The 22,395-nt window shown below is 54.5% G+C and overlaps 1 protein-coding gene across 2 annotated transcripts in view; it reads left to right on the top strand.

Annotated features, from left to right (window-relative positions):
• Window positions 1-22,395, top strand: part of DAB2IP (DAB2 interacting protein) — a 211,903-nt gene that overhangs the window by 4,673 nt on the left and 184,835 nt on the right. The window contains exon 1 of one of the 2 annotated variants that reach the window (XM_055400006.2): window positions 20,423-21,967. The exons of the other annotated variant lie outside the window; for it this stretch is intronic. Within the exon in view, the coding sequence (XP_055255981.2) occupies window positions 21,865-21,967 (103 nt within the window). The 5' untranslated portion in view covers window positions 20,423-21,864. Of the gene's footprint in view, window positions 1-20,422; window positions 21,968-22,395 lie in introns of those variants that run through there. 2 annotated transcript variants of the gene reach the window in all.

Raw genomic sequence — 22,395 nt, 5'->3', positions numbered from 1 at the left:
GACACCAAGACCTAAGAACAAGGTCAGTGATTTAACCCAGGTTGCCACAGAGCCCCGGGGATTCATTTTGCGGCACTTTCCAAGAGCCGTCTCTATGCCAAAGCTGCGACCCAAAATCCTGTCTACCCAGGAGTGTTTGTTAGAGCCCTTCAGGGGACGAGAGTGACAGGGCATGAGCCACCACCAAAGGCATTGTCAGCTCAGCTGGGGACAGTGAGTGCAGGAGCCATTGTAATGGGAGAGGGTCAGTCTAAAGAGAGGGCTATTTTGGGCTGGAAGCTGTCAGGGAGCTTGATGTCACCGCTCCCTGGCCCTTCCCCCGTGAGAGGGGGAAGCTGAAGATGTCATAAGAGACATGCCTCAGCTGGCAGCAAATAGAAAATAACCATAAAACAGCAGCTATGTAGCTGGCCACGGGCCTCACATTCGTCATCTCGCTTCCCCTTCCCCTGACCCTGCGAGGCTGGTGTTGTCCTTCTCATGTTCAGGTTAAGGCAACAAGTTCAGAGAGGCTGAGTGACTCACCCAGAGTCACACAGCGAGTGAGTGGCAGAGCTGAGGGTCCTGCGGGTTTGTCCCACGCAGAGCCCGTGCTCTGGAGCAGTACCCACTAGAACCTTCTCTGAGGCTTCTGTGTGGGTGGATCCTTGGGAAGATGGGTGCTGTTCAGACCTGCATTCCACCTTTCAGGGGCAAGGGAGGGCCTGGGGCCTCCTCCTGGTTCTGCCACTCAGGAGCAAGCCTCAGTTTCCCCAGCTGTGAAACTGAGGTAATGATGGCCACCCGGACTCCCTGGGATGGGGAAGGGAGGCCTACTCTGGATTCCTTCCATCTTGCTCTAGGGCTCTGTTGTGGCCTGGCTGACTGGGCCTCTGGGGACGAGGAAGGAACAGGAGAGGCTACATCCCCACTTGAGGTCCTTTCACAGGTGAAGGGGTCAGGCCAGAGGGGCAGAGTGGGGATCCCATTTCCTGAGCTCTGTGCTAAGTGTCTGCATGCAATCACTGGTTCCTCACACAGTAAGGAAAAGCCCCATTGCTCAGATGGGGCAACTGGTTTTGAAGAGCCCAAGGCCACAAGTTAGTGGGAGTGCTCGCGATTCAAACCCAGGGCTCCTAGAAGCCTGTGCTTCTGCCCATCGCTCTGGGCGCCTCTCGGGTATCCTGGCCCTGGTCCTCAGCCCTTCTCTGTGTCCAGAAGAGCCTCAGTCCTGCGGGCCAGCCTCCCTGGGCCTCTGACCTTCCCCAGCTGGGCAGGTGGGCGGGGGGAGGAGCCCCCCTCTTGCCCCAGAGGATGCTGGGAAGAGGCAAAATCAGGAAGAAGAGTCAATAAAAGAACAATGAGGCCGGACAGGGAGGGGCTTAAATCCTGGACGCCCCCACACCCCAGCAGCTGGCTTCACCAGAAGGCCAGGGGGAGTGGCCTAAGGGGGGTGGGAGGAGTCAGGCCGGCAGAGCAGGAGGAAGCTGGGGAAGAGGAGCTGCTGTCTGCATGGTGAGGGGCTCCTGGTGGGAGAAGCGGGCGGAGGCTGACTCGGGGGCTCCGGGTGTTTAGGAAGCAAAGACGTCTCACCCTGGGCCCCCCGCACGGGCCTGGGCTTCCATCCTGCCGCACCTCCCCCAGGTCTGGGCCACGTGGCTCTTGTGGGAGTAGCAGGGTGGTGCCCAGGTGGTACCTTGTGGTACCAGGTACAGATCGTCGTTGAATCACCCAGCAGCAGGCACCATTCCCCTAAGCTTCCCTCCCACCTGGTATATTATTTCCCGGCGCGTGTTCATTCCCATTTTATGGATGAAGAAACGGGCACGGAGAGGTGAGGCCACTAACCCAAGTGTCAGTCTCGTGAGTAACGGGCCCTAACTTACACCCGGGCTGCGGGACCGCGGCTCCGGGCCCCCCTTACACCGAGAAGGCTGGTGGGCCTTTTCCATGAGGCCCAGTGTGTCCCAGCACCCTCACCCTGGCTGTCCTCCCGAACACTGGGTGCTCTGAGACCCCCCTTGGTTCCCACTGCCCAGCCCGCTCCTTCTACTGAGTGGGTATGCCCTGTGCTCCTGACCCCGCCCCAGGCCTTCAGAAGCTGGAGCTATGCTCCTCCCAGCTGGATTTCCTCCCAAGACGTCACCTCAGAAGCCCTGGGAGACTGGAGCAATGGCCCCAGGTGGGAGGAGGCTCAGGAGAGGGTCTTTGGAGGCCCTCCTGCCCATCCCCCACTGCATGGTACAGAGATGAGGGCCTCAGAGAGGAGGAACCAGAACCCCTCAAGGGCCATTCTACTTCCTAAGTGGTCCTGACCTCTGCCCTGACTCTCCACCTTCTGCCCACCCCCCAGCCCCCGCCCCGTCTCAGGCCACGCCCCATTTTGGACTCCTAGATAGCTGCCTTGTCCCCTCCTGGGGATCCCCATCTCCACCTGTCCCCCAAGCTCATCCTCCATGTGCAGCTAAAGGGGCCACTCTCAGGCATCTGAAAGTCACACAGGGTACTCCACTGCAGCAGGAGAGAGTCTAAACTCATTACCATGGCGTCAAGGCCGTCCACCATCTGACCCTTGGACGACACCTCTGCCCTGGTCTCCAGCACACCCCTTCTTTCTCTCCATTCTGTCATGATCAATTCATCTCGCTTTGTATGTGCCATCCTCCAGCTCCTAACTCACCTTTGCACTTGTTGATGCCTCCTGCCTGAAACCCTACTCTATCTCAACTCTTCCCACTACTTCTCCCCCAGTCTGGCCACTCTTACTCAGCCTGAGGTCTCAGTCTGGGTGACCTGGGTGTCACCTCCTCCAGGAAGCCTTCCCTGACCATCTTGCTTGACCTCCCAGGCACCCATGTGCTGGCAGGATGGTACAGTGCCTTTGCTTCCCTGCCTGTCTTCAGCGCTCAGCTGTGAGCTGCTCCACGCACCAGACTGAAAAGTTGGAGGCTGAGAGGGTGGCGTGAGCAAAGAGGGCAGGGTGACCTGGTGTCTGACCTGTGTGGCTGGAACGTTGCTGTCCACGCGGAGAGGGGGACGTGGGTGGAAGAGCGGGAGGTCGAGTGATGTTCTGGGCTTGCTGTATCTGAAGGGCCTGCAGGGCATCCAGGGGTTTTTTGTAGAAGAGTCTGTGATGGCCTTTCCAGATGTGACCTCCCTCCACAGAGGTGCCAGCTCCAGGGCAGAGGGTGGCAATGTCTGGGGCTTTCCCAGCTGGGACAGTACCACTCCCTTTCTTTAGGCTTTCTGAAATCTTCACTCACCTCCCCAGCCAAGGTTCTGCCACCTCCTCCAGGAAGCCAGCCCTGACCAACCCGGCTTAGGCTGCTCTGTTCTTTCCTTGACTGTCCCCTCCTGGTCCTCTAGTCCTAGGACATCTCGCAGGCTATGTCTTGGAAGTCTTCAAGGAGGGGCCACACCCCCTTGTCTCTTGTAGACTCCATGTACCCCCCCATAAGGATCGACACACAGAGACAACGCCAGTGTGGCCAGGAGCCCCGCCCCCTCCCCTGGAGGGAGGCAGGTTCCTCGCCGTCTCTGCCAGGCAGATTCTGGGAAAACCAAACAGAAGCCTGGAGAGCTTCGGGTCAGATTGACACAGGCGAGCAGGGGGGAGGCAGGCAAGGGGAGGGTACATTTTTGTCCAATCTGGAAGTGTCTGCCTGGATGGCTGGGTCTTCGCAACCCTGGGCCTGAGGCATTCCAGCCGGTGACCTACATCCCAGCGTGCCTCTGTGCAGGCGTGCATGCGTGTGTGTCCGTGTGCATGTGTCGGCACACGCACAGGAATGCCTGTAGAGGACACGAGCGCCTTGCCAATCGGATGGAGCACTGCCTCTTGACTGGCTGTCAGTGAGCTTATGAGGCTGCGGGCCCCACGCACCCACCCTGCGGTGCCACAGACTCTAATGAGGGGTTGCTGGGTTCCAGAAAAGTCAGTTCAGGGGACACAGCTCCTGAAGTGGCTGGGGTGCCTGCCTCCCCCAGCCCCCCCCCACCTCTGCCCTGGGCTCGCTCTCTCCCTTGACCCAAATCTCAGATCAGTGGCCTCCCCGCCCTAGCTAAGGTGGAATGTGAGGCACGGCGATCAAGGGCAGAGGAGGGAGGGGACCCAGAGCAGAGCGGGAGGCTGAACCAGGAGGTGGCGGGACAGGCCTGGAGGGAGGCGCCGTGCGCTCTGGCCGCCCGAAGCCCAGGCTGCCAAATTCAGGGTCTTACTCAGGAGCCCTCTGGGGCTGTCCCAGGTCCGTCCCTGGTTTTCTTCCTGGTACCTGGTACCCCCTCCCCCACTCCTGCCTGGGAAGGGAGAGTAGAGACGCTTCGGTGCTGGTGAGACTGTCTTTGACCAAGCAGCTGTATTAACTCCGTGGCCTGGAAGCCAGGGCACCTTGGAGGGTGCCTGCTCTGAGACCCTTCAGTCTTTCCTTTGGCCGGCTCTGTGGTGGACTGAGTCGGGGTATCTATACCCTAGCTTCTGGGGCTCTTTTCCCAGACTGGGCCTCTGACTTGAAGACATGGACAGCACCTGCTCCTGCTGGGCCTGCCTGCTCCAACCCTGCCCCCTCCCCCACCACCGAGCATCCTATCCCCACCCCCACCTGGCCTTATTCAGTTGCACAGACTCTGGGGTGAGGCTCCAGCTCCAGAAGCTTCCCCAGGCCCCTCCCAGGCCCGCTGATGTTGGTGCTTCAGCTCTGACTCCTTCCCTCAGCTCCCTGTTGAGGACAGACGGCTCTGGGGTCTGCATCCCCTTCCCTCTGCTTGCCTGGGGACCCCCTGATCAGCCCCTCCATCAGCCCCCTTCTCCAACTTCACATCTCAGTGCCCCCAGCCTGCTCAGCTCCCTCAGGGCAGCTCCCTCACCTCCCACACTGTCCTCCGCACCATTCCCTGTTCCAGACTGCTCGACCAAGGCCACCAGTGGAGCCCTGATTGCAGGATGTCCTCCACGGGCGCTGGCTCGCTGCTCCTCTGGGCTGAGAGGCCTTGGTGTAGTGGGGAGTTGCTCAGAGGGGGTGGCTCAGGGCCGGGTCGCTCAACTGGCAGCCTGAGTCAGATCCCTGACCCTTACCAGGTGGTATGTGGCTTCAGGAAAATTGCATAACTTCCCCCAGCTTCAGTTTTCCCTGTCAGTGAGATGGGCTGATTACGCCAGCCCTGTCTAGAGGTTACAGGGAGGAGTAAACAGTTAATACTTAGAAAACAGTCCTTTGAAACATTCAGGCAGAGTTAACCCTAGTGGACGTTGCTGGTTATCACTGTTATCACTGGGTTTCTGACACTACCCGCAAGCACGTGACCATCACACCCTCCCCACCCACCTCTCTGGGCCCTGCTCAGTCTTCTCCGCAGGCTCTTCTTCTTCCTCCTGTGGCCAAGCCACCCAGACGCCCAACCACGGCTCCCCTCCCACCACAGTCTCCACCCCTCTCACGTCTGTGGTCTCCATCTCCCCCCACCCCTGACCACTTGTGGCCTGGTTCACGCCCCCACCCCACCCCCATAGCCAGCCCCACCCCAGGCCTCCTGCCTTACCTCTGCCTCCGGTCCCCAGCCCCCCAGACCAGGGGACTCTCTGCAGAGTGCTCCCAGCACCCCTCATCTTCCTTTGCTCCGTGTCACACGGGTGTCAGCCTGTCCCTGAGCCCCAGCTCATTTTGTTTATGTTTGTTAAATGAATGACCCCATATAAGCCATGCAGGGCTCCTCTGATCAATGCAACACATGGCGGGTATTAAAGAGCATCGGAGCTCACTCTCCCGGGGTGTCCTCTTGCCCCCAGGAAGGGGGAGGAGACGGGCCGATTGCGGTCATCCGGAGGGTTCTAATCCCTCCGGGTTGGCATTGCACCAGCCTCACCCCTAGGGATTTGGACTCAATTAGTCTAGAGGGGTTTGATCTCTGGGTTGGGAAGATCCCCTGGAGGAGGGAACAGCTGCCCACTCCAAGATTCTTGCCTGGAGAGTTCCATGACAGAGGAACCTGACAGGCTACAGTCCATGGGGTCGCAAAGAGTCGGACACGACTAAGCGACTTTCACTTAAACTTTTTTCACTGTTTCTGTCTAGAGCGAGGCCTGGGCATTGGGGTATTTAAACTTTTCCCCTCCCTTCCTCCTCGCCTCCACCCCCCACCAGGTGATTCTAAGGGGCAGCCACTGAAACCGGGGGAGGAAGGCGCTGGAGCCTGAGGGTCTTCTCTCTCTGCACATGCCTGCGTATGTGCCTGCTAAGTCACTTCAGTTGTGTCCAACTCTTTAGCAACCCCGTGGGCTGTAGCCTGCCGGGTTCTCTGTCCATGCGATTCCTCAGGCAAGAAGACTGCAGTGGATTGCCATTTCCTCCTTCAGGGGCTCTTCCCGACCTGGGGATCGAAACTGCATCTCTTAAGTCTCCTGCCTTGGCAGGCAGGTTCTTCACCACTAGTTCCACCTGGGAAGCCCCTGGCCACGTTTACATCTTAATTCAAGCTGAGCACTTCCTCTAGGCTAGCTCACCGTCAGGCCCTGGAGGTCCAGGAATGCAGAAGGCTGAGTCCCTGTCTTCAAGGAAGAGCTCAGGACAGGGGCCCAAAGCTACAGTGACGTCCCAGGGCAGGCAGGCTGGGGAGGCCAGCAGGGGAGAGACTGAGCTTAAAGGTAACCAGGGATCGGCCTATGGAAGGAGGTAGTGATCAGGCCGGGGATGAGTCCACTGGAGACTTTTGAGCAATTCAGTGAGGCTGAGCCCCCAAATCCAGATGAGAGGGGTAGGGGAGTAGCCTGGAGAGGTTAGGGGTCCAGGCTCAGGGGCTTGGTTTCATCCTGCACCCCAGGGAGCCACGAGTGGGTTCTAGCAGGGAGGGAGGCAGTCGTGCTGTTTCCCTTGAATTTCTAAGGACCCAAACCACACCTCTGCTCCACTCAGTGCCCTCCCCTGAGCCAGCTCAGCTGAGTTTGGGTGACTGTCTACCTCAGGAGGTCACAGCCCCAGTAGGAGAAGCCTAGTTCAGGGGTAAAGAAGCCTGGTTCAGTGATAAAGAAGCTGCCTGCGATGCAGGAGACATGGGTTCGATCCCTGGTTCGGGAATATCCCCTGGAGAAAGAAACGGCAACCCACTTCAGTATTCTTGCCTGGGAAATCCCATGGACAGAGGAGCCTGGCGGGCTACAGTCCATGGGGTCGCAAGAGTCAGACGTGACTTAAGTGACTGAACAACAACAAATCCTTTTCCAGTAGGAGAGTCGAGGGTTGAGAAGCTGGGAAGAGCCCCCAGCGGGAGAGAGAGGCCAAGAAGGCCGGGAACCAAGAGGGCAGCAGCTCTCCCGGGGCTGCCTAAACAGGTCTCCCGGGTTTCCTAAACAGGTCTGCTTAGCCTCTGGTTTCCTAAACCTCCGGCTTCAGAGGTCTCCCTTCCCAAGGTCCACAGCAGCCCAGTGTGAGCTCAACTTCTAGGAAGAAGTCAGAGGACAATCTAATCCTGTTCTTCTTGGCCCCAAGAGTGGATGGTTCTCCACCTGAGATTGGCCAGATCGGTGGGGACCTCAACTAGGTAAACCAGCCAGAAAGGGAACAAGGGATGGGAGGGAGAGGACACAGCTTGTTGAGCTCTTGCTGGAAAACCTAGCCCCATCTTACTGAGGGGGAAATTGAGGCCCTGAGATGTTTAACAATCTGACCCTTGGTCACACTGCTAGGACATGGCAGAGCAAGATTGGATCCCCGGTTCTGCTGGCTCAGAAGCCACTATGCATCCCATTGCGAGTCTGCACTGGGTCCCAAGGTACCTAGTCCTGTGCCAGGAAGAGGCAGAAGGGAAGGGGCCTGGGCTCTGTATTCACCTGGCCCGCTCATTGCATGTAAGTGTGTGTGTGTGTGTGTGTGTGTGTGTGTGTGTGTGTGGGCGTGGGCGTGTTAAGTCACTTCAATCATCTCTGACTCTTTGCAACCTCATGGACTATAGCCGGCCAGGCTCCTCTGTCCATCGAAGTCTCCAGGCCAGAATACTGGAGTGGGTTGCCACGCCCTCCTCCAGGAGATCTTCTCAACCCCGATATTGAACCCAGGTCTCACATGTCCTGCATTGGCAGGCAGGTTCTTTACCACTAGCGCCACCTGGGAAGCCACCACTCATTGCATAGATGTGCAAACTGAGGACCAAAGCCGGCAGTGGCTGCCAATCAGGGAAGGGAGGAGTTGGGATGAGAGAATCAAAGCTGGCTACTGGAAGGGGGCAGCGTGGGGTGTAGGAGAAGTGGGGGGGCTGGTGTAGGCGGCAGAGGAGGGTCCCAACAGGTGGGAGGGGCTGGAAAGAAATGAGATTTAGGTAAGTAGAGGTCAGCAGGGAGGACGCTCCAGCAACAGGTGCAGACGGAGCAAGGGTTCAGAGATGGAAATGAGGGTCTGGAGTCGTCCAGCCTCAGCCTGGGGGTGTGACTGGCTGGAAGGCTGAGTCACAGCTGAGGACGCAGGGTGGGCAGCTGTACCCTCAGGCGGGCCTTCTCAACCAGGCAATGTGGGTCCATGGGGCCGGAGAGCGCTGTGTCGTGGGGACCGACCTGTGCGTTCACAGGCGGTTAGCAGCACCCTGGCCTCTAGCCGCCAGGTGCCAATAGCATATCCGCCCCCAAGCCCCAGCCCATGTCATGACCACCAGGAATGTCTCCAGGCATTGCAAAATGTTCCCTGCGGGATTATATTGCCTCTAATTAAGAACCACTGTCCTGGAAGCTCTGGTAGCTCAGCTGGTGAAGAATCCGCCTGCAATGCAGGAGACCCCGGTTCAATTCTTGAGTCGGGAAGGTCCGCTGGAAAAGGGAGAGGCTACCCACTCCAGTATTCTTGGGCTTCCCTGGTGGCTCAGACAGTAAAGAATCCACCTGCAATGCAGGAGACCTGGGTTCGATCCCTGGGTTGGGAAGATCCCCTGGAGGAGGGCATGGCTATCCACTCCTGTATTCTCACCTGGAGAATCTGCATGGACAGAGGAGGCTGTACACTCCATGGGCTCACAAAGAGTTAGACATGACTGAGCGACTAAGCCCAGCAACACAGCACAGTCCCAGGGTAAGCGGGAGCCGAGGAAGGGGAGGGACAGGGCCCAAGGCTGCCGTCAGAAATTGTCTGTCCTCTAGCCCAGTTGCCAGCCTCTCACTGCCCTCTCCACGCCTCTCCCTTCGCCTGACGTGGGCTCCCAGAGTGCCAGGAAAACCTCCACCAAGTCAGTGCAGGGCTGAGGGTCTAGCTGAGTGGTGGAACAGAAGAGCTTGTGTTTGGAGAAGAAACCTCCTCCCCTCTCTCCCATCTCGGTGTGATCAGGCCATGAGGGGCTGCTAGACTGGGCCAGAGGCTTACCTGAGCTGGGATCTGGGTCGAAGGTGCTGGGTGGGGGAGGGGAAGCTGATCTGCGTGAGCTCTTGTTCACAAACATGCCCTGTAATCGAAGCATCCCAGCCAGTGGAGATGGGATGGAAACTCATCCTGACCCTTGGTCCAGGGGGGTGAAGGGGTCAAGGGCTGCCCTCCCGGGCAGGGGCCAGACCAGGACTGAACAGCCCAAAGCCTCTCCTCCCTTCTGTCCATGTGCTCTGTCGCTCTGTCTCTGAGGGAGCCTAGGATTCGGGGAGTGTGTTGAGGGAGGGCGGGGGTGGGAAGGTGACAAAGGAGAGGGAAGTGTACCCATACACCCTCAACCATGAGCAGCCAGAGGAGCTTCTATAATGCACGTCTGGCCTCCCTATCTGGCCTGCGTCATTGCTTCGCTGGCTCCCCCTGACCCTCGGGATCAAGTCTACAGCCCCTGGTCAGCCCTTCCAGGACACCAATCTCACCCCACCTCCCTTGACTCCCAAACCCACCTCTCTTCTGAGCCTGGAATGCCCGTCTCCTGCCCACCAGCAGTGGCTTTCAAGCTGCTCTAACTCCTATTCATGCATTGGTGCCCCTTTGGTCATCACGGCCTCCAGGAAACCTTCCCAGCTCCAGTGACCGAGTGCCTGAGGGGACTAGTGGCATCTGTCACTCCAGGGTGCAGCTGACTCTGTGCGTGAAGTCTGGCCGTTCCCCCAGCAGCCTCAGGCCCAGAACAGAAAGCTGGTGACTGGTGAGCATTTGTTGAGGGAAGGAGGGAGTGAGGAGGGATTAAAAATAACATGTTTTTAGAAAAGTGAGAGAGGAAACAAATGGGCTGAGCTGGGGTGAGAGAGGAGTAGCCTGTCCTTCTGACTGATGTGTCAGGACGGACTGACCCCATGGGCCTCCGGGGAGAAGCTGGGAACATTTCTCTGCGCTGAGACTCCTGGAAAGCTTCCGCGAGGGGCAGGGGCTTGGGCACAGTCTGGTTTTGCTGACGGGTGCCTTTCGGATTTGTCCCTTGAGGTTACCAACAAGGCAAGACAGGGGTTCAGGGGGTGGGGAGCTTTCAGGAGGGCATTTTGTGGCCCACCCAGCATTTTGGGTATCATCAGCCATCAGTGGACCCCAGATTCCTTGGTTATAACCTCAGAGCTGAGACACACAGTGGTTTTCCAGCTGTGTCTGAGAAGATGCCCAGAGGGTGCCAAACAGGAGAGACCCCAGTTGCCCTAACACAGCGCTGCCCAGAGCAGCTCGCTTTCACCTGGTGTAAAACGTGGGGTTTACCTGACAGTTTTTTTCATTTGAAATGAAGGTTCTGTAGCTCAGGCAGTTTAGAAAGAACCCTCCTCCTTCTGGAGCACATAAGACCAGGGAGGGCATAGAGAGGAGTGCCATGATGGCCATGTTGACTTCCTGGCCCTTCCCACCACAGAACTACAGGGCCCTCTGCTGAAAGCATAAACACATGAGTGAATGAACAGGAATCTGGAAGCAGGCTTTGTTTGGTAATGTGGGATGACAGCAAAGGGCACTTGGTTTCTGGGGCAAGGGGTGGGGGACGGGGAAGAGGAACTTCCCCAAAGTGGGAAGCAGAGCTGGGTGGCCCGTTCCTGCGAACTTATTCTACGTGATACCAGCCTGCGTCTGGAGCTGTTCAAAGACACTGCACAGAGTTCCGGTTTTAGCCAGAGTAGCACTGGGTAAAGAATTGGAATCTCAAGGTTCAAGCCCCAACGCCTCCACATACTCCCTCTGTTGACCCTGGCCAAATCAACCCTCTCTTGGGACCCAGTTTCTTCCTCAACAAAATGGGACTCACAACACTCCCCTGCCCCCCTGTTGTGTGAGGGGTAAATGAGAGCATAGAGTCGAGGTTGAACAATTCCTGGGGCGCTCAGATTCTTCCTTATCTGTGAACTTGAGGAAGTTCACCATCTAAGGTTTGCATCCCACCTATGCCCTTTACTAGCTGGGTGACTTGGGGCAAATTTTGTAGGCTCTGTGTCTCAGCTTTCCCATCCATAAATGGGAATAAGAGTAGCACCTGCCTGCCTCACGGGATGTAATGAGTTAACACGTGTAAAGCACCAAGACTAGGGCTGCCTAAGGGTTTGTTATCAATATTTGTGCTCAACTAACAGCAGAGGTCTTGCAGAGGAGAGATCCCAGAAATGGAATACCAGAATGACTACGATAATGAATGGATGCAAGGAAAATCCAGGTTCTCCCAGGGAATGCCTTGTGGTCCTGATTCAGCCCAGCCCTCACCCACTGGTGGTGTCTTCCAGTGGTTCCTCTTATCTGGGAGCCCCCCTACTCCTCCCTCCCTCTGGCTCCCTATCTCTGGGCCTCTCCCTGCATTTTTCTGCAAGCAGGCAGAGGTAGATTCCATTTTGCCCCTAGATGACTTTGGGTGATAAAGAAGTAACTTCAGCCTCCTTGAATCGAATCTTCTCTCCAGAACGTGTAACAAACCTGGAAATTGGAATTGCCCTGGAGCTGATTATTCTAGGAGGGCACCTCCTGGCATTAAAACTAAATTAGATCAAGGTACCTCTGTTATTAGCAAAATAATTCCCTGCGATTAGAGAATGCAGCTATGAATCCTGATGGCAGATGAACTTCAGGTGACTTACTTGAGACAAATAACTGTGCAAAAATCACAGGCTCATCTAATCGCTTCTCCATAGCGTCGCAGTCGGGTAATTATGCTAATGGCTATAAGAAATCACCTTTTGTGGTCTGAGATTGGGAGGGCTGGAGACAGAAGTGTGTGTGGCGGATATTACATGCTCTGAGCTGGAGAGGTTGGGAGCCACGCTTGGTTCCAAAACTGGTCCTTTCTGGGAAGCTGGTTTGGTTCCTTGTCGATTGGAACACAGTCAGGAGGCAGCGGCTTCACTGTCCATCTCTTTTCAGGTCATCTTCACATGAGAAACTGAATTTGTCTAAGTTCCTCTGGTGGGCATGATAATTCCAAGAAGCAATTTACACGATGAACGCTCGGGACTTCTGCGTTAATTCGATTCACACATGTGCATTTGTGCCCTGGCACTGATCTAGGCACGGGCAGGGGGAATGCCAACACTAGAGGGAGTGTCTGGTGTTTTCTGAATACAGTCTCTTGTCCCATTAGCCACTTAAAGGAGAGGCAGTGTTTTCCCCATTTTAGAGACAAAGGGACAGACGCTCAGAGACGAGCAATGACGCACAGAGGTGCTACAGCTATTAACCAGAGAAGATGACCCCTCCCTTCCACCCAGAGGGGTCTGAGGGCTTCCTGGGAGTGTGGACACGGTACACAGGGGAGGGATTTGTAGGCAGAGAAACAGTTGATCAAAAACCCCAGAGGTGGGAGATTAAAGAGGGGGGCGGGTGTGATCAAGGCTGGGAGATGGGGTTGGGAGAGTCACTGAAGATCAGACAAGAGAGGGTCCCAAATGACCGATTGATGGGTGGACAATGGGGAGCCACAGCAGGTGTTTGAGCAAGGGCGGGATAATGTGGACTCTGAGAAGTATCTGGGCCACAGCGTGGGGGACCCCTCCATGGGCCGTGGGTAGGGAGGGGTCAAGAAGGGGATGAGGTAAATAACAGATAATTTTTTAGTGTATCACAAATACAGCATAGGAGACATACTAAAAAATTATTCATTGTTTATTTGAAAGTCACATTTAATTGACTGTTTTGTATTTCATCTGGCAATCCTATCCCCAGCTGGGTTCTGGGCACCAGATGTTTCCTCTTCCTGGTATGACTTTCCCCACTGGACATGCAGCCTGGCGAACTCCTATGCACCCTTTGAGGCCCTGCGTTCCCAATTACTGTGGTGACAACATTTATCAGACACTATTATCGTTACTTTCTGATGTCATCGTTCTAATATCTGTCTTTCCTCTCAGCAGCCAGCCTTACTACTGACTGCATAAGAAAAAAAAAAAAAAGGCCAGGATTCTGTCTAGATCCTGACACTCTCCCCACCCCAAATTGCCTCCAGTCTCCACTTCTGTCTCAGGAGGAGTTGGCCTCTGCTCCCAAGACCCTGCTTGTTCCCTAGAGTACGGCTCACCTTTCTCATCGGTGGCTTCAAAGTCACAGTCTCTTCTGGGTCATTCTCACCAGCCAGGACACACAGCAAGTTCTCCTAGGCACAGGGTGGGTTCCCCAGGCAGCAGACTCTGAGACATATTAGGGTGCAGGAGGTCCAGCAGGGCCTGCTGGTGGAAGGGCCTAGGCAGGGCAGGAGAGGAAGAAGTTGAGTGACTACACAGTCTGAGAGCAGATCTTAGCACCCCTTATGGGGGGCTGGGAAGGCCCTGGAGTGGGGCTGGCCTTCCAGAACTGTCCTGAGTAGTGTCAGGGGGCTGGGAGTTTATGTACCTGGGGTGACTAGCCACTAGACAGGAAGGAAGGGCACCCCGGGAAGGGTCATCGCCTCCAGGGTGGTGGCTCATTTCAGCAGAGGCCACCCCCAAAGAGGGCCCTCTTACAGCAGCCTCTTTACCCTGGGGGAGTGAGCCTTTCTTCTCAAAGGGGGTGTGTCGCAAACCATAGCGTCCACCCCCGCCCAACCCAAACTCCTCCGCTCTGCAGTCAGTCACCCCATCTCTTGTCTTCCCTCTGAAGAGCCATCTACCCCGTTCTTTACTCCCAGTCAACCCTCCTCTGACTACACTCTTTGCAGCCTCCAGGCTGCGCCCTTTAAATCTACCTTCCTCCCCCAGATGGAGGGATTTCTGTAAAATTCAAGCATTGGCTGTCCCTCCCCTACTTCATGGACATGAGTTTGAGCAAACTCCGGGAGATGGTGAAGGACAGGGAAGCTCGGTGTGCTGCAGTCCATGGGGTCTCAAAGAGTCGGACACGACTGAGCGACTGAACAACTCCTACTTAAGACCTCCCAGGAGCTGCCTGAAGTCACTGCTTCTGGGTGTGGCGCTCGGGGCTCCCCCTGACCCAGATCTGCCCCCTTTCCTGCCCCACTCCAAGCTGCTTGATCAGAACCCCTCACTCGCTGGGCCGGGCCGACTCAGATGGTCACGTTTTGGCAGAAGCTGTTTCCTCTGTTGCCTGGTTAACTGCTCTCTCTGCTCCGTCAGGACACTCTCAGAAGTCACCTCCTTGGAAGACTTTCCCCTGGCCTCCCCTCTGGCCCATGAGGCTGGCATCAGGCCCCCCACGGTCACTCACCAGCCTCAGTCATGAGCACACGGGCTCAGCACCCAGGGGTGCTCCACAGGCCCAGGCAGTGTTGTTTCCTGTCTCTTACTCTGCACACGAGAGCAGCCCACTATTCTGTCGATCTGTGCTCAACACCAAGCCCAGAGCCAGGCACAGAGGGAGACCGAGTGACATGGACTCTGGCACTCAGGGAATCTGAGATCTGCAGGGGTGGGTGTGAGGAAACTGACAGAATCAAAGGCAGAATCAAAGCATCGGGGGCTGATCAAACTCAGGCAGGGCTGCACCCACCCCACTCCCCAGACAGGCTTGTCCTGGGAACCAGAGCTCCTCCTGTTCAGTGTAATTCAGTGTCTGACTGCAGCTGCATTCTCTCTGCGTATTTGATTTGCAAACACCTCTGAGCTTGAAGCGAGGTTTGCACGTTTTACTATTAATCTTTGGTGACCCTCAGGGCCGTGCGCACGCTGGGTCAGAGCTTTGCTCTGCTCCCTTCTCTCCCTCTCCATTCATGTTATCCTTGCCCTGGGGGTGCCTGTGGACGTGGGTATTCACTCTAGTGATACCTCAGTCTCTGTGGTTTTGAATCTCACTTCCATCATTGAGTGAGGTCCATCACCCCAGTAAGCAATTGCCATCGGTTAGTTTGCTCGACTATAAAGTGGTGGTGTGGCCTTCTAGGCCATGTGTGCTCAGTTTGCTTTGCAGCCCTTTGGAGGTGTAGCCCGCCAGGCTCCTCTGTCAATGGGATTTGTCAGGCAAGAATAATAGAGCAGATTGCCATTTCCTCCTCCAGGAGATCTCCCCGACCCAGGGATCGAACCCACATCTCTTATGTCTCCGCATTGCAAGTGGATTCTTTACCACTGAGCCATCAGGGAAGCCTATGGAGATTTGGAGCCAGACAGACATGAGTTCAAGGACAGGTGTTGTATTTCCATGCTGTGTGATGTTCTGCCAGTTGCTCAAACTCTCTGAGCATCCTCAGAGGTGCCTGTGAGAATTAATCAAGTGAATACACAAAGCACCTGGCAAGGCGCTCCCACCTGTGTGCATATCAGTGTGCAGAGGTGTAGAAACTTCTGACAGTGAACAGTGCCCAACAGTGATAAACAGAGTCCAGCGCTGGAGGTGTACAAGCAGACTTGGGTTCACTCATTCATTCAACAAACACTCATGGAGCACCTACTATGTGCCAGGGCCTTTGCTAGAGGTGGGGAGTGAGTGAAAGTTGCTCAATCATGTCCAACTCTTTGCGACCCCATGGACTATACAGTCCATGGAATTCTCCAGGCCAGAATACTGGAGTGGGTAGCCTTTCCCTTCTCCAGGGGGTCTTCCCAACCCAGGGATTGAACCCAGGTCTCCCGCACTGCAGGCAGATTATCAGCTGAGCCACTGAGGAAGCCCAAGAATACTGGAGTGGGTAGACTATCCCTTCTCCAGTGGATCTTCTCGACCCAGGAATTTAAGTGGGGTTTCCTGCACTGCAGGCAGTTCTTTAGCAGCTGAGCTATGGAGGGATACGATAATGAATAAAACCAGGTGTGATCCCTGAGCTCAGGGACATCCGGCCCTGGGAGGGCGACACAGTCATCCAGTGGTCACATAATAGAGGTACACTTATCAAATGCAATAAACACCATGAAGGACCATGATTGCGCCACAGAAGCACAGTGTGCAGAACCTGGAAAGGCTGGCCTGAGGCTGGGGAACCAAGGCTGCCCTGGGAAGAAATGACCGAGGCCAGAATGGGAGGGGACAGAGGAAAGTGGTCCACAGCAGGGAGCATTGGGTGTGTAAAGGCTGCATAATGGGAAGGAACATCGCATATCTGGGGACTCGGAAGCTGACTGGGGGACTAGAGGCAGAGAGGGAGAGGGGAGACAGCAAGGAGGGAGATGGAGGAGTGAGCAAGGCCAGACCACCCAGGGCCTGGTAGGCCACGTGAAGGCATCACGAAATCACTGAAAGCTTCCAAGCAGGGGTGGGATGGTGGTGGATAGGATTGGATCTAAGCTTTAAAAACCTCAGAGGGCGGACCTGTAGGGAGGGGGCAATGGGGAGAGGGCCCAGGTGGAGGAAGGGAACCAGTTCAGTTCTTTCCAAAGTTCAGGCAAGAAAGTTCAGACAGCCAGTACCTGGACTAGCCTGGAAATAACCATTTGGGAATCACCAGCACAAGGACGGCAGTTGAAGCCAGGGGCCTGGATGCAGCTGAAATTGCCCGTGAAAGAGAGTCTGGAAGGATAAGGGGGAAGCAGACAGCCTCCAACTGCCGCTTTTGTAGCCTAGTAACGTGAGGCAGCCAAGGACAGGAAGACGTGACCAAAGAGCTAGGAGCAAAGCTGGGAGAGGATGGTGAGATGGAAGGGACCAGAGGGTGAAGTCTGGCCGAGAGATCAGGTGAGATCAAGATAGACGAGTGTCCTTTGGAGTCACCATCAAGGAGTTCATCAGTGACCTCCCTGAGAAGCACCAGGATGGCAGACCTTAAGCCAGATGGGATTCCTGCCTCATGTGGCCATTTTCATGGGACTAAGTGCCAACGACAGCTAATGTCCATGTCATCAGGATAACATGATATTATCTAGAGTGATCTGGATCAAAAAGGATCAGCTCATTAGTTCAGAAAATCTCATCTGAACCCATGAAATGCACAGCACTGCTCTTTTCCAGTGACTTCATAGTTCTGTTGACTTCATATATTTGTTTGCTTGTACGACATATAACACTGGCCGACTCATCTTCCGGAGTCTGGACTGTAAGCAATCTGCCAGCCTGTACTTTGCCTTGATGGAAGCTCCCGACAAGTGGACATATGTGGGTTTTGCATACAGAGTAAAGACACATTTGGTAAATCGCCTTAGACGCGTCCCTGGGGAAGGTGCTACAGGCTCCGTCGCCCCTGCAGATGGAAGCTGGCAAGGAAGAGACAGGTCCAGATTGGGATCCCTGGGCTATGTGTGAAAGCAGATTGGAGGGGGTCGGAGTGGATGGGGGGGGCCAGGGAGCGGGGTGTGGTTCTGAAATGCTGCACAGACCCATACCCAGAGGTAGGACAAAGGACAGGAGAAAGGATCATGCGAAGCGCCGGCTCAGAGCATACGTCAGACTCTTCCATCTTCTGGGTCAGCCCCCAGGTGCATGTTTTGTTCAGAACTGAAGAACATCACCCAGGCATTTCTTTTGCCAGCTCTCCACTTTCCTAGGAACCAAACTGGGTCCCTTCCACCCTCCCCTCCAAACATCTCCTTCTTGGTCAATATTCCCATAATCACTACCTGTTCCAAAATTGGGGCCATGCATTTGGCCTCTATTACCTCGGTCACTTTTAAGTGAAATCAACCCCGAATATTCACTGGAAGGACTGATGCTGAAGCTGAAGCTCTAATACTTCAGCCACCTGATGCGAAGAGCCGACTTACTGGAAAAGATCCTGATGCTGGGAAAGGTTGAGAGCAGGAGGAGCAGGGGGAGCAGCAGAGGATGAGATGGTCAAATAGCATCACCGACTCAGTGGACATGAATTTGAGCAAACTCGGTGAGATAGTAGAGGAAAGCGGAGCCTGGTGTGCTGCAGTCCTTGGGGTTACAAAGAGTTGGACACGACGGAGCAAGTGAACAACAACATCTCATTGAATCTTTGCAAGAACCCCTTGCAATAAGCCCTAGTCCTATCCTGGTTGTGCAGAAACTGAGCTCACAGAGATGTAATAGCCTACCCTTGCTCACACAGCTGGCAAATGGCTCAGCCTGAATGTGAATCCTCTCTCTCTGACCCCCAAAGTCACAAAACCTCCAAGGACGCTCCATGAAGACCAAGCAGTCAATCTATATATTGGGATTGCTTTCCTTCTGAGAGTTTAGCATGACCTCTTTTATTTCTGAGTATCTGGATCCACTTACCCCTGGTAACATTCAACAGATGTTTCTGAGCCTGGGTGGGAGGGCTACAGTGGTCACTTAGACAGGGATAATAACCCTGAGGAGTTCACAGTCAGCTGAAGGAGATGGATCCACACACAGGAGCAACAATCCACAATGTGATTAACAAGGATAGTGGGGTGCGTGGGTGGGTAGGTGCATGCGTGACCTGGGAACCCTCTGCCTGGGAGCCCTGAAATGCCCAGAACTGGATGGTAATAGGAGAAACAGACCTTGTCCCAGCAGAGATGGGGGAGGACTGGGCATTCCAGGAACAGTGAACAGTTTATGAAGGCATGTCAGAAGTTGGGGGTTTGGGAGACCTGATTGCATGGTGATACTTGAGTGAAGGAGTCTCAGCTGGCTGGAACTAGGGTGTGAAGGGCCCCAGTGGAGACTGGGGGGCAGGCTATTCGTGTTCTTAAGCTTTACTGAGCACGTCACCATGAGTTAGGCTTTGTGTTGAGTACTTCACAGACATGATGATCATGTCACTTAAATAAGGAAACTGAAGTTCAGAGCCGGAGTGGATTTTATATTTTATATCATCATGCTTGCTCTGTATCTTTGAAAACGTTCTGAAAAGTCGAGGAAACACATGTTCCTCTTCACTCAGATCAAGAAATAAAATCATACCAATCGAGGTGATAGCTTTTGCCATCATTCTTCACATCTCCCTCATCCCCAAGAGGTAAACACTTCCTGAAAGGTAAGATCATGGCATCCAGTCCCATCACTTCATGGCAAATAGATGGGGAAACAGTGGAAACAGTGGCTGACTTTATTTTTCTGGGCTCCAAAATCACTGCAGATGGTGATTGCAGGCATGACATTAAAAGACGCTTACTGCTTGGAAGGAAAGTTATGACCAACCTAGACAGCATATTAAAAAGCAGAGACATTACTTTGTCAACAAAGGTCCGTCTAGTCAAGGCTATGGTTTTTCCAGTGGTCATGTATGGATATGAGAGTTGGACTGTGAATAAAGCTGAGCGCCGAAGAATTGATGCTTTTGAACTGTGGTGTTGGAGAAGACTCTTGAGAGTCCCTTGGACTGCAAGGAGATCCAACTAGTCCATCCTAAAGGAGATCAGTCCTCGGTGTTCACTGGAAGGACTGATGTTGAAGCTGAAACTCCAATCCTTTGGCCACCTGGTGCAAAGAACTGACTCATTGGAAAAGACCCTGATGCTGGGAAAGATTGAGGGCAGGAGGAGAAGGGGACAACAGAGGATGAGATGGTTCGATGGCATCACCGACTCAATGGACATGGGTTTGGATGGACTCCGGGAGTTGGTGATGGACAGGGAGGCCTGGCGTGCTGCGGTTCATGGGGTCGCAAAGAGTCAGACATGACTGAGAGACTGAACTGAACTGAACTGAATGGTTTCTGTGTCATTCATCTGAATTTCCTTATACTTTTAGCACACGTATGCATTCCTAGCAACAGACAGTATCATTTTGCCTTTAATGTTTTAGAACTCTACATGAGTGAATTACACAACTTGATCTTCTGCAACTTGCTTCCTATTCCCCCACTTATGATGATTCATAAAGGAATTTCTAGTCATTTTCACTGCAGTGTAGACTTTCACTGCCCTGTCTACAATTTGTTTAAGCATTTTGTCCACTGATGAGGCTGTTTTAGATTCCTTAGTAGGATAATGCAGTTGCAGTGAGCAAGTTCTCCAGATTTATCCCAGAAGCCAAGTCTCTGAGTCACTGGGGTTCGAGCATCATTTCTAGATACTGTCACATTGTCCTCCAGATAGGTGGTACCCATTCCCCTCTACTGGCAGTGTATCAGAGTTGTCTGTGCTGTACAACATCTTTATCAACACTTTCTGCCATATTCCCCTTTGCTTTTTGCCAGTCTCACCAGTGTGAAATGGCACTTCCTGTGGCTCTATTTTGCATTTCCTTGATTGAGTGAGACTGAATCTCTTTTGATATTAGACATTCATGTTTCCCCTTCTTAGAATTGCCTGTTTATGTTTTTGATTCAGTTTTCTCTTGTCTCTTTTGAAAATTGACTTGTAGATCTCTAGTTATCACGTTTCATGTCTTCTTTTGATAAACAGAAATTATGCTCTAATTAAATGTATCTTTTTCTTGATAGTTTGTGCTTTTTGAATCTTTAAGAAATCTTTCCCTACTAAAAAGTTTTTGCATTTAAGTTTTTAATCCACCTGGAATTGATCTTGCTTTATGCATGGTGTGAGGTAGGGATTGCATCTAATTTTCTTCCAACATGGATGTCCAATCGCTCTGTAAAAACATTTATACCAAAGTCACCCTTTCCCCAGTGGCTTGCAGTACCGCTCTGCCACAGATGAAGTTCCATACATGTATCTATGTTTGCAGCCTCTATTCTAGCCCATTGGCCTATTTATCTATCCCTGGGCTAATATCATACAGTACAGTCTAGTTGTACCTTTTTAGACCCTTAGCACCTCCTTGAATTCAAAGAGCTAGTGGCTTCCCCTGAGCAGATCCATGTTTTATTCATCCTTAGGTCTCTCATCATTCATTACATAAACATCCACATCATGCTTTTGTTTGCAAAGGCCTTCTCACACTCAATCTCTTGGGCTCCCCTTATGCAGAAGAAACCGAGGTACAGAGGTGAAGATCTGCCAAGGTCACACAGCCAGAAGGTGTTCTTGTAGGATTGCGGAGCCGCCCTGTCGATCCATCCATCTCATTTTGCCCAGGCTCTGAAGACCTCTACCTGATCCTCCAGCTCAGCTCCTCTGGGGCAGGATTTTCACTTTTCTTTCCTTTCTCAGCAAGTCGATCCTGACTGGTGTGTGTGTGTGTGTATGTGTGTGCGCGCGCGCCCCCGCGAAATCCCACTTCCGGGAGGCTCTTCCCAGTACTGGAGACCAGTAGGGAGACTGAGGCCTAGGGTGGGCATTTTCCGGGAAGTCTGAGGCCTGGAGTCTGCGGGAAGGAAGACCGGCGGGGTTTCGGAGTCAATCTAGTAGAGAGCCCAGTCCCTGGGAGTGCCCTTGGGACCCGGGAGCCGCCTTCGAAGAGGACGCTGGCTTCTCCCAGGAATTAGAGGCTTCCTCCCGCCCTCCCGCCTCCCGAGGCAGGAATGCGAAGGATCAGCTTTCAGCCGAGCCGCGGCTGCCGTTCCGGGGAGCTCCCGGCGCAGGCCTTTCCTGAGCTGTCGAATTAACTGGTTCTGTCTGTCCAACTGGGAGAGCAGCTCTTGCTAAAAATAGCGTCCTGCCCAGCGCGACCTGCGCTCGCCGGCAGCCCGGCCGCGACAGTCCCAGGAGCCCGGGGAGCCCCGCACCAGGAGTTCCCACCCCGGGGCCTGGCCCAGGTCCCACCCCCGAAGCCGAGGCCGAGGCCCCGGGGCACAGCGCTGTCCCTACAGGTGCCGCGGAGGGTGGAAGGCCTGCGGGCCGAGGAGCTGCCGAAGCCGTCCGGGATGGGAGCCGGCGGCGCGGCCTCCCACTCGCTCGCCTGGGCCTCCCTGCCGCTGCTGGGGCCTCCCGCCGGCGCCCTCTGCGAGGACACGCTTTGCTGCCGAGGTAAGACCGGGCCGGCTGCCGGCGCGCGCCTCGCTCTTCCCAGGCACTTGTTGGCGCCTCTTTCTCTTTCCCTACCCGGCTCCGCGGAGGGGGACGAGGGGCAGGCGCGGGGGTGGGCGGCGAAAACAGGCGTCCGAACCCGAGCAGGGTTTGGGGAGAAGAATCGGGCGCTCTCTGCAAACTCACCTTTGATTTGGAAAAAGTCGCAGTCTCGCCACCACGTTCGAAAAGTTCTTCCCTCCCTTTGGCCTCAGTCTTCCTATCTGGAAAATGGGACAATAAAACCGTCCCGCTTTAAATTTGACTGTGACCCCGAGAGAAGTTGGGGAACCTGCTGAAGCGAATCGCAAGCACATTCTGGAGATGTTTGCCCCAACTCTGCTAGGGTTGAAAATTTGTTGGTGGGAGGGCTGGACGTCCCTTCCTAT

Source organism: Moschus berezovskii, chromosome 11 (assembly GCF_049115385.1).
Source record: "Moschus berezovskii isolate FMDL1 chromosome 11, NW_MosBer_1.0, whole genome shotgun sequence".
Lineage (NCBI taxonomy): Eukaryota > Metazoa > Chordata > Mammalia > Artiodactyla > Moschidae > Moschus > Moschus berezovskii.
This window is presented reverse-complemented; position numbering and strand designations above follow the sequence as displayed.